This window comes from Hippoglossus stenolepis, chromosome 8 (genome assembly GCF_022539355.2).
Source record: "Hippoglossus stenolepis isolate QCI-W04-F060 chromosome 8, HSTE1.2, whole genome shotgun sequence".
NCBI lineage: Eukaryota > Metazoa > Chordata > Actinopteri > Pleuronectiformes > Pleuronectidae > Hippoglossus > Hippoglossus stenolepis.
Genome location: NC_061490.1, coordinates 7,857,563 through 7,869,921, shown reverse-complemented (window position 1 = coordinate 7,869,921; position 12,359 = coordinate 7,857,563). Strand labels below are relative to the sequence as shown.

The window sequence follows — 12,359 nt, the reverse complement described above, 5'->3', positions numbered from 1 at the left end:
GCGTGTGTGCGGAGCGGGGCCTCCCCCCCCCCTTCCTCCCCAGACAGTAAATCAAGCGTCTTCATTCATAGTGACCTAATGTAAGAGGCTGCCCGCACACGTGACCGCGAGGAGCCTCACAGAAGTGTTGTTGCAGTATGGCCGAGCAAGTGGTGACAGTGAGCAGAGGGTGAGTACTTTCTCCAAACACTCATGAGCGACAGTCAACACGTCTAATCGTTGTTACAGCGGTACTGAGTAGTTCTGTGTAGTTCTGTGTAGTTCTGAGTAGTTCTGAGTAGTTCTGAGTAATCCAGGAAAAATGTACCTGCATGATGTCACACACTGGCAAAGCTGAACTAGTTGACAAAAGTCCGGCTCCAGCTGAAGTTCGAGTAAACACACATGAACACTGGCATGACACTGGAGGGAGAAACACACAGAGCTCACATGTTTACACATTTGATCTGTCGTAGATTATAGTTCAGAGGAGATGACGACAAGCAAAAAATAGACATCAGTAAAGTAATAATAGGTGAACATGCAGTACAAGGAAATATGAAACACATTTATGAAATTGAACTAATACATACAGTCTATATACAGTGAAAGGGAGTGCATATGAGCCAATGCATTGCACAGGCACATGTGAGTTGCACAGATAGAGATATTCATGGCAGACCACTGTAACTATACCCTGTCACTACTCAGCCGCTGCTGTTTGTCCTCGTCCACTTCTTTCACTTCTTGTTTCACTATGGCTGCAGCGTTGTTCAGAGAATGCTGTCTGATGCTTGTGTTCACAGTGTGGTCAGCAGTGTGTGGAGCTACGTGGACACCACAATGAAGTAAGTCGGACCTCTGAGCGTCCACACATCTCTTGTGCTCTCGTTGTTAATGATCAAGTCCCTGTCCACTTAGGAAGGAGGTTTTCTTACTTTTGACTTACTGGAGGTTTGAGCTTCTCTCTGCAGAATGATGTAGGTACAGAGTTTGACACTGGAAGGCTGAAGGATAAAGTTTCTCCAAGAATGTTCCAGGGTGCAACTTACACAAGTGCGATGAAGAAACTTGAAACCTCTATTGCATGTGTAATGGACCTCTCAGAAAAGTGAGAGACATTTAGTGAACTGCAGTTAAACTTTTTATTTATGCATAACCATAGATAACCTTTTAAACATAAGGTAATAAATGTGTAATTTTATGAATTTCCAATTAGGTTTTTGTCAATAAACAATATTAGACACACACGCATGGTCCTGTACTTTCCAGTTGTCCATCTCCGGTGTTAGAGAATAGGAACCTGCAATATATTGTTTTGATTAACTTCCTGGTTTATCAAACACTTTGGACAATGCACTTTCCAGCTGTTGGCAAACATTATATCAATATCAACAGTTAGCTGTTTATTAGGTGAACCCACTGTGGCTAAAATGAATCCAGTCAAAAACAACAGCACTGCAACAAGTCCTACCTTGAAGTTATGTTTTTTTTTTTACAAAACTGTGGTTATTTTAGAGGTCATACTTTGTGAGGCTGGGAAACGTATTATTTTATCATATTTTGTCTAGTCCAGTTATATCACTGAGGGTAGTCAAAATATTAGAAACACCTATCCATCACTTGTTGTGAAATATCTAGTAGTACATTTATCAGATCACATTAAAGGGTAATTTGTCCTAAACACATGAATTTATTGGTGGAGCAGGGGAATTTATAGAGGTGGTGCAGGTGAGTCTGTGTAGGAGGTGCAGACACAGTAACATTACAAGGTAAGGAGGATGTAGCATGTGTGTATGAAATTGAGAATTTCATTTAGAGTCACTTACAGGTAGAAGTAATAGTAATAATATGCACATAGTAAATGGGTAATTCCATGTGGTGTAAACATGTGTGGAATGGACCACATGAAGTCAGTGTGGGAATGAGGTCAAGTTTGCCTTTCGTTTCTCCTGCAGAAACTTTGTTTCACGTTGTTAGTTCATCAGGCTACACTGAGCTGTTAAAATGATTTATCGTATTTAAGTCCAAGATTGAACCAAATAACAAAAGATATCTTTCATCATCAATGTTTTTTACAACTTTAAAACCACACTGTGTCCAGAGTCTATGATATTTGGGAAGTACCCTCTGTCTAGTTCAGAGTAACACTGAGCAGCTGATATAGAGGATATTGGATTTTAGGCTCATAATCATAATAAACACTAACATTCAGTCCTGATGCTGTCATGTGTTGTTTTTAATAAAAATTCCTGAATTCATACCATAAAATCAGCTGGTTTATTTCTCTGTTTTTCTCCATCTCTGTGTGACATAGTGTCCCTGTATACCCTCTGGTTCATGAGGATGGTGCTCATAAACCTTCTATCTGTGTAGGTGGTGCTGGATCCCCAGTTGGCTCCCATCATGGTGCCCCACTTCTCAGAGCCAGCTACAGGCTGCAGAGGACATGATGCTCCGATGTAAGGATCAGTCCTACGCCTCTAATGTTGTGCATGTTTGTACCACATTGTGTGTAGGAGTTCAGGTGATAAAAGGAAAGAATCATCTTTAATCATCTTTTCCAAATTTACCTTGTCATTCCTCTCTTTGCTGTGTTGACAGGTGTAGACAGTTCTTTCTCCAAACAGTATGTCCCCATATCCAGTGACAACCTGCTGTGGACCTTGAGCTTTAGCAGTGTCGGTGTGAAAGACAAAACCCCTTTGGTTCTACTCCATGGGTTCGGCGCTGGTGTGGGCCTTTGGGCCCAGAACCTGGATGCTCTCTCTCAGTGTCGGCCAGTCTTTGCTCTGGACCTGCTGGGTTTTGGTCAGAGCAGCAGACCTTTGTTCTCTTCAGACGCACAAGAGGTAGAGGACCAGTTTGTGGAGTCTATTGAGCAATGGAGAGCTAAAGAAGGTCTGGAGTCCATGATACTGCTGGGACACAACCTGGGAGGATACCTGGCTGTGTCATACTCCATTAAGTATCCAGGCAGGTGGGTGCAGATTACGTGATTTCTGTTATATTACTGAAGCAATATTTTTTTATTTAAAACTATTTCATCATTGGGGCTGATCTTGTTGATATGAGCAATTTTAAGTGTGATAAAAGTTAAACGAGTTATACGCTAAGATGATGTGATTCACTCTGGAACATTCAGCTAATTAGACTTCCTGGCCAACTTTAAGAGGTAGCTGGCAGGTTTATTAGATTAATCTTACAGACAAGTATTTTATATGTGTATCCTGCCATGCACAGAGCAGAGTCGTCTACAGTTTTTGACAAATATTAGCAAAATAATTGATGACACAACACATTAAGAATTGCTTTGCTTTCAACACCGCACATCCTCATTAGACGGGCTACTTCAGAAAACACTGATGGCAACTACTTGACAATTTTCCGCTGTCATTTTTCTCCACACAGTTATTTATGGGCGTAAGGAATGAAATTAGAACTTAGGAAATAAGTGACAAACCTTCCTCTGTCCTCTGTAGATTGAAGCATCAACTATAAAAGGTGAAGATATGACAATGCTGTGTTGTATTTACAACTTGATAAGGCCAAAAAGTCAGTTATTGCAGGTTAACTCGGCTGAAGATGGCCACATAATATGGATGAAAGCTCCTGTAACTAGCCTTTAAATGGACCTCAAATGCACACCACATTGGTTATAAACCAGAATGATCCTTTAAGCACTACTGTTGATTGAAAAAGAACTAAAGAAGCAGAACCTGCCGGGAAGCCGAAAAAACCCTCTGCATTGAACATGGTTTGTTAACATGACCGTAGAAAAACATGCCAGCATCTGTACAGGATATAGTTGTAGCAGTGTGGTTGTAGGTGCTGGTAGCCAGGGATATCAGCAGTTTCTTCCATGCATCTCTACCCCCACTTAACTCTTATCTCTCCTAAATCACTCCCTCTTGCCGGGTCTCCAGCGCTAAGCTTCAGCAGGCACCCGGTCCTACCCAAGAAGCAGTTGATAAAAACTTCTCAATCCTTTATCTCCCTGCTTCATCACTCTAAAAACTCCTACTTTTCACCCATTACTGTAAATGGCCGTTAGGTTAAAACAGGAGATGCTGATATTCAGGGACATAATGTCGTCATATTAGCTAACTGCTCATTGTTCATGCCATGGCCTAAACACAAAGATGCTGTTTACCGACAGAAAGAAACGTCAGATTAGAAATTGAGGTCTAAAGTGATTTTTACTGTGTAATGTTGAACGATGAGCTGCAGTTTTGTAATGGATGGGTTTTAGTATTAACTGAAGTTTTCTTTGTCTATCACCCAGTGTATGTGATGACAGTAGAACATGAGTTTACTGGTACTCATTCACTGTTTAATATAAGTACAAAACAACTTGTTTTTAGAGCTCTGGATATTATTCTTCCCGGTTTAAGACTGTACTCACAAAGCACAACAACATCGCTACAACAGACAAGGCAAGAAACAGCAGTCTGATGGTGGGACAGGCTGTGGACACAACAGCAATTTTAACCAAATCATCAAAACCAATTTATGTGGAAGTAAAGAATTGAGGGAAGAGGAAAACTGTTCTCATGCAACTACAAAAAGTACAGGAGGTCAAATTGAACCACAGTTTGGATAATAATTCACAATTTTCCCTCCCTGTCATTTGGTGATTTGTGTGAGCAAAACTCAGAAAGGCCTCGGTCATCATCACCTGAATCTCTAAGACTAGACAGATCAAATCTGCACAGCCTTGATTGACGACAAGAAAACCTCTGTGCCTTACACATGGATACTAGATTGCTTGGTACAATACAAGGCTAACAGCGCAATGAAAACCGCCATCGAGAACTCAATGTGGCTATGGAAAAAAAACCTGGAAGTCAACCTTAAGGCCATTACACAGGTCATCTCAAGCCTGTTCAACATATGGCTGAACCCCGTGAGCCAGATCAGGGCAAAGAATGGATATGGATACAGATTCAGAAGTGGAGTGACCATCAGCCACCTCTTGGATAATGTCAACGAGTTGTACATCAGAAATGAATGAGACTCACTTGTCCACCTCATCAGGATTTACAGTGAGCACATCAGGATGTCATTTGGACTGGATAAGTGTGGGTGCATAGTGGCAAAGAGAGGGGAGGGGATAACAGACATACAGGACAGCTACAAGTACCTGGGTATCCTAAATAGCTCCACAGGGCAGGTGCTGAGAAGCCAGCTCATTGGTAGGGAGACTTAAGCCATCAGCGTGTCGCCTTAACAGTCACCATGAAGCTGGCCACAGCAGGAGACAGATCCAGCTCGATGTCAAATTACAAAGACTCCTTGAAACTCCTGCAAAAAACATTGCATGGAGGGTTCCACTATAAGTCCACCACCCCAAAATGAAACACAGAGCATCCATGAATATATTATGAAGATGGGTCCCTAGGATGAACTGCTAAGAGTCTGCATTAGGCTACATATGACGAGAGGTTGATGAGGAAGAGATATCATGGAAGGCCAAGGTCCTCCGTATGTTGTAAGGCCGACATGAAGGATGACACAGAGACTCTGATCATGACAGCATGAGAACAGGCCTTAAGCACCTGATCCACAGGCTGGCATATACCACAGCAGACAGGACCCAGTAGTGTAAGATGCATGCTGGGACAGCGTACACTGAGGAACAACTGTTCTGAGTTTGGATTAAGGACAACAAAGCCAAGACCCTGTGGGGTTTTAGGCTCCAGAAACAGTTGTTATCAGTTGGCAATTCCAGCTGACAGTAAGAGTATGAGAAGGTTAAGAAGCTGGGGTACAAAGTGGTTCACGAGGCCATAGCAGCATTAGGGCTTAAAGTTACAGAAGATGAGAAGATTGATCCTCACACACTTATTTCTGTTATTAATTAAGCTGGTGGCAGGACACCATTACCTTCGCTTGCCCTTGATTTCCTCGAGATGTCAGATGGTTGCCTGGCAACGTCTGGTAGCCAATAAGATGAAGAAGAATTTTTACACTTAGTTTTTATGTCCACAGTGATCAAACAAGACATAACTTGTCCATTTTGTATTTAGCTTAGTGCTAATTGTAGGCAGATTTTACCATTAGACAGAGCTTGGTTTGTAGTTTCCACCTGTTTCCAGTCTTTCTGCGACACACAAGCTACACAAAGCTTATTTCTCAAAATGTTTAACTTTTCATTTTATTTTATATTAAGATATATTCACAGGTCTGTTTAATCTATTTCACATAACGGAACATTAAACAGTCCAAAAAGCACACATTGTTTTTTGTCTCTGGCCTGCAGAATCAAGCAGATAGTTCTGGTGGAGCCCTGGGGCTTTCCTGAGCGCCCAGACACAGAAGAGTCTGACCGTCCCATCCCGGTGTGGATCAAAGCCCTTGGGGCCATGTTCAGCCCGTTCAACCCCCTGGCTGGCCTGCGACTGGTCGGACCACTGGGTAAGACTGGAGCAATGACTTGGTAAAATATAGATGAAAGAAGAGGGTATGAATATACAAATGTATGAGTACATAATTTTACAGGGTAAAACAGAACATTTGAGGCATAGACTGACAATGTTTGAAAAATACCAAATATATTATAAGCTGTATAAAATTTACTGAAATAAATATGATTGACAACTTATCAATACTTGAGATATGATGAGCACATGAATGCACATGTATTCTTGTAAAGCTGATTTATTATGATTTGGTCCAGAAGAGATTTAAGGTGAAACCCTGGTACCTGTGTGCACTGTGACCCTTCCCATTGTCCCAGCATCTCTTGTGTGGCCCCTGCAGGTCCCACCCTTGTCCAAACTCTGAGACCTGACTTCAAGAGGAAGTTCTCCTCCATGTTCAGTGACAACACTGTGTCAGAGTACATCTACCACCTGAATGTGCAGACCCCCAGGTCTGTCTCTCGCTGCCTCTGTTACTGTTTCCCTGCCAAGCCTCATTCTCGCTGCTCATGTAAATAACTGGAATGAAAGCACTTCATTGCATTTGCTGCAGTTGACTTTCATTTCAGTTTTACTGCTCACTTGTATGTCTTGACATCATCATGTTCAACTGCTTGTTTGTTCACAGTGGAGAAACAGCTTTTAAGAATATGACCATTCCCTATGGCTGGGCTAAGAGACCAATGCTGCAGAGGATGGACCAGCTGCAGCCACAAATCCCCATCACCATTATCTACGGCTCCCGGTCCAGTGTCGACAGCAACTCAGGCTGCACCATCAAAAAGATGAGACCACACTCTCATGTGGAGATCATTGTGAGTTTAAAGTGTCCTGGTGGACAGAAAAGGAAATGAAGTCATGCACATAATTCAGAATCTTGTTATGAGGTTCACAATTATGTTAATTAGGTAGTCGACAAGTGTCCTTTGATATTTTGGGTTTAATGACAGAAATATATAAACTTCATGCCACTGTGATTGTAGCAAAAGATTATAGCCTTTTACACATCATCTCTGATGACTTGTTTTTTTTATGGTAAATAGATGAAATAGCATATAATAGTTTATGTATTTATTGTATTTTATTGATCAAAAGTCAGAAAAGGCTTTACTGGTAAGGCTGTTGTAACTATTGGGTAAATGTAAAACGTCATCACTTTCTACTTGTGCTCATACAAAGAATTGGGTGTTCAACTAAAGTTTTTGCAGTTTCTTGGGAAATAGGCCTGTTTCTGTGGATACTGAAGAATATCATATTTGTACAGTTTGTGCTGAAACAAATCAGTCTTCTACAGACCTCATAAAGGAAAATGTAAGTACAGTTCAGTTGTCGGTTCGTAAAGTCACAAGAACGACTTGCTGGCATTGCTGTACGCAGTGGATAATCCTTCTCTCCCACTTGATACACTCATTTATTTCAAGTCAGCTATAGACCTTTTTCACAGAAAGTGAATAATGGAATTCCATTTATCTACTTCCTTTTCTTAAAAACTCATGTCTTAAAATCATCTTTAAATTATTTGGTATGTTAATTTACACCTTCATTTAGTCCCTGTTCAGACTTGGATTTAACATCCGTCCTGAGTGATCTGATCACACGTGGACAGCTCGAAGTACATGTGTAATGCACCCAAGATGAACAAGGTGGTCTTTAATGGTTTTGCTAACATATGTCCTTTTTCTGCAGTGAAAAAATCCAATAAAGATACAGTATGCTCCCATAGAAGAACTGAAATATAAGATGGGTATTAAACCAAAGACACCCTGGCTTTTAAGTTCAAACTGTAGTTCATTTGGCCTCTGTTCATAGCTTCCTGTTTCCAGTCACCTGCTTCTCTTCCTCACTAAATTCTCTGTGCAGACGATCCGTGGAGCCGGACACTACGTGTATGCCGACCAGTCAGAGGACTTCAACCACAGAGTGTCGCAAGCGTGTGAAAAAGTGGCCTGAAGAAGAGACGAGCCGTGCCATTGAACTCTGGAGAAAAAGGGGAGCACCAGTAACACCACGCACATCACCTAGGCAGCTGGTGTAGAACCACAGGAATCCACTTCCTCACGGCAGGAATAAGGAGTGTTTGTACATAAGAATATTCTAAAAGGAGGATCACACTGATGCTCACAAGTTGTATCTACTGACCAGGGGATTCAGTCATGTTCTTAGAAATTTGGTAAATATGATATGATGGATCAAGTCCACTCTTAAATGCTATTTAACAGCCTTCCTACTCGAAGATATGGGCTGACGTCACATGCTACATTCTAAAGCACAAACCACAGCTGTAACGTCTTGGTTAATCTGTTTCGGCTTTATTCATACAGTATTTTCTCAGAACTGCCTCCTAATGCAGTGAAGAAACAACCTTCATTCAGCGTTGAGCACATCTTCGTCCATATGTGGCCTTTAATATTTCCTACTGTTTTCCTGATACAAACATGTGCAATAATTTGTATATAACTGATAAATATACATTTAACAATTTATGAGTTTCATTTCATAATGTTATATATATATATAAATAAATGATATGGAAAATATCATAATTAGTACACCCTAAAGTACATCAGACTGAAACAGAATCAATGTCACTGCATTCAAAGAGCTCAGTTACACTTCCTGTACAGAGCTTGATCTGTGCATTGTGGTTTTTCCATATATTCTGATACAGACAGGAAATATACTCATCAGTATATAGTTCCACTGCATCAGCACCAGGAAGCGGCTATAAATGAATCTGCTGCCAGTAATGTTCTTTTCTGTAGCGTCTCTTCTCTGGAATTTTTTCATGCTCTGTTGTTTTACTCAAATTTAATTTCCACTGCATTAATTGTGAATGAATCCAGATAAGCATTAGTCTAGCCCAGCAATGAGCTGAAAACTACAAGACATATAACGTTTGTTTTCCTGTAGCCTGCATAGAGTTTACAGTTTGCCTGTGTGACGGTGTGTTAGTAGAGAAGTGCCAAAGATTTTCCACTGTACAGAAGTGATCCATACAGTATTAATGAAGTTAGGGCCAATGATAATATGATTTCAATTTTATTTGTATAGCACCAAATCATAACATACATTATCTCAAGACTCTTTACATAGTAAGTTCCTGACCTTGAAAATTATATACACCCAACAATTCCCACAATTTGATGCTTTTTTCCCCCCAAGCCCTCGACACACAATCTTCATCTCTGAGAGTTCCAGCAAAAACACAATCATTTGAAAGCATTTTAGAGAAAACTGTCAATTGAAATTTCTTATTTGTAAACTGGAAGCACAACTGACAGTCAGTATTATGCCTCTTTATTTCTTCTCATGGTTGATGTGCAGACATAGGTGTCTGAATTTTGTCTTTATAACAAGGGTCTGTCCATTTTTAGTGGCAGTGCAACGTGGCAGTGTATGCACACACACTTCACATATCACACTTAACTGTTTTCTGGAGCATTGACGTTTAAAGGAGCACAGATACATGATTTCCACCATCATTCTCTTTTTTAGCTGGAGTCTGTTCATAGCTTCAACATTCAGCCCTTCTTGTCCTGCATTCGGTACCCCCCCCCTCAATAAAGATACTCGAATTGAACATTATTGAAAGATCAGACGGGACATGTCTCTGTAGTAAAGATGCAAATTCAGTGTTTATCATTAGAGTATGACATGTCAGTTTAAATTAGCATCAGCCTTACCAATCCTGCAGTGAACATTACAATTCATGATGGTATTTGTTAAACATGGTCACGTGGTAAACAGCCTCGTGTCTCAGCTCTCACCTGTTGAGCAGGTGACATTTAACCGTTAAAGGTTTTAGGCTTTTGGTAAATGCTTCTTGTCAAAGTCCTGTAAAAACAGACATATATGTCTGGAGTAAACCACACTACATCCTGGTGAGCAAGGTTAGGTTCCAAGGCTTAATAATTGTAATTTGTGCAACTACAAATGTTGATGTGGTTTTAAATTCCAGTTTTGCTTTTTTATCGTCATCTGTGGTTGCGTAGCCAAAAGTCTGAAAACATACGCTCTGAGGATGCGAGAGTTTGCACTCTACAAATTTATTACAGATTGCATTCTGGTGGTATCGAATTTACCAAGCATGAAAAGGTTGCATTGTGGGAATTGTAGGATCTAGCGATTGAGATGGACCCATACTAGGGCTAATAGTCTGAGTACATAATCACTGATGTGCCCCTTAAAGGGAATAACTGCAGTGTTTCAATGTAAATTGAAATAATTATCATTTTAAAGAAAACAATGGAATGTCTACTAAGCCTCTATGCATATTTAATGGACTCACATGCCTCTCTACCTCTCTCTAGTTTTTAAGGCAGGTGATTTTATAAATTAAATGTTCTTATGTTATTATTCCATAATATTAAATACACAAACTCAGCATTCAAAGAAGCTGAAGGGAGAAAGTCAACAATGCTCTTACTGTGAATTGATATTAGAAGTAATTTGTCACAGGGAAATAGGACTTTGTATTTTTACTGAGTGTCTTGAGCCAGTCGCTTAGCTGTTATTGTTAACTAAAAATAAATTTGTATTGCATCTTTTGTCTTGCTTCCAAAAATGTTCCCTCTTGTGACAGTTCACAAATTTCTACTTATTTTAAATGTAAATCCAAATAAATGTTTGCCATAGTATAGTTATGGTCCACTTGCTTTTGTCTTGTGTCACACATGAAGAATGTAGCTCTAACTTGTGTCTGCATCACATGTTTAATCTTTGATGCAACACATTCATTCTGCTACTCCCCCTCTTTTGCTTTTCATTTCAATGGGGAGAAAGTGACTGATGAATCAACATTTCTCCTCCAGCTCCCCTTATCACTTCAGAGCTGTCAACCCTCTGCCAGTGAGAGAAATGAGTCCTGTGCAAAGGCCTCTGTAGTTTCCCAACACAGCCGCTAGAGGACACTCATGTGTAGATGAGGAAACCTTGTGTCCACTGTATCACCTTTTTGGCACTTTCCATGTCCACCTTTTTCATTTCATTTTAAATGACAGTAAACTGGAAACAACCAACAGTTAGATATGTTTACATATTGGCTCTTACTTAAAGATGTCTGTAGATTACGAGAACAAAGAGAATATTAGTTGAGAATCTCAAGCAGATGTACATGGTCTCTTCTGTTTCCATCCAGATCCGGATTTAAAATTGATATATATATTGATCGTAAAAGATACCCTATCTGTTTTTATTCTCCCTCTTTAGTTGATAAATGGGAAATATGCAAGCTCAAGTGAAATTATTTCCAAGTCATATGGAACCAGTGAAGGCACTTTTTGTCCCACTCAGACATTTAGGGAATGATTGATGTGGGTATAATGAAGTTCCCTTACACTGTTGATTAGCCTTGGAAGGAATCTTATTTCTTTCTTTCAGGAGCTTCATCAGAGCTATGCTTTCGTATAAGAATATTACATCATACAAGGTGTCTGCCTCATACTGAGAAATTATTTGTCTGTTCGCTTGACTGTGTAAATATCGAAATACATCCCCACTCAACCAGACTGTGAAACCTCAGCCTCTCATGGTGGTTTATTGATAGCATTAGTTGGTTATCAAGCAATTAACTTTGACCACACCTCCGAGTATGCGCTATTAAGCAACAATAATCCCATCCTCCCTCTGACATGAGACCATTAAACAGAACATGGAAGGGTGGGGCCTCTACAGACCTGACTCTGTCTGAGAATATCGCACTGATGAATCACAGGATTGATTAGTGGAGCTGGAGATTTCACATATCCAGTCAGAGTCAAATCAGAGGGAAGGTGCAACATCATCAGAAAAGCAGGTCCAAATGTGGGCCATCAATTCTCTGACGTGATAAGGATACAAGCACGGCGGTATAGCAGCGTGCAGAGGAAATACTGATTCAATTGAAGAGAGCAGAGCAATGTAGTTTCAGTCATTTAGAAATTGTCCTCTCTGCTGCGTCATGGCTTGTAGATTCTCCAG

General features: G+C 40.3%; 1 protein-coding gene across 1 annotated transcript; it reads left to right on the top strand.

Annotated features, from left to right (window-relative positions):
• Position 1: 1 nt before the first annotated feature.
• Positions 2-11,036, top strand: abhd5a (abhydrolase domain containing 5a). The gene is made up of 8 exons (XM_035162911.2): positions 2-169; positions 786-827; positions 2,356-2,441; positions 2,584-2,959; positions 6,242-6,396; positions 6,742-6,853; positions 7,030-7,216; positions 8,262-11,036. Exons 1-8 carry the CDS (start codon positions 138-140, stop codon positions 8,349-8,351), a joined length of 1,080 nt encoding a protein of 359 aa, XP_035018802.1. The 5' UTR covers positions 2-137; the 3' UTR covers positions 8,352-11,036.
• The last annotated feature ends 1,323 nt before the right edge of the window (positions 11,037-12,359 follow it).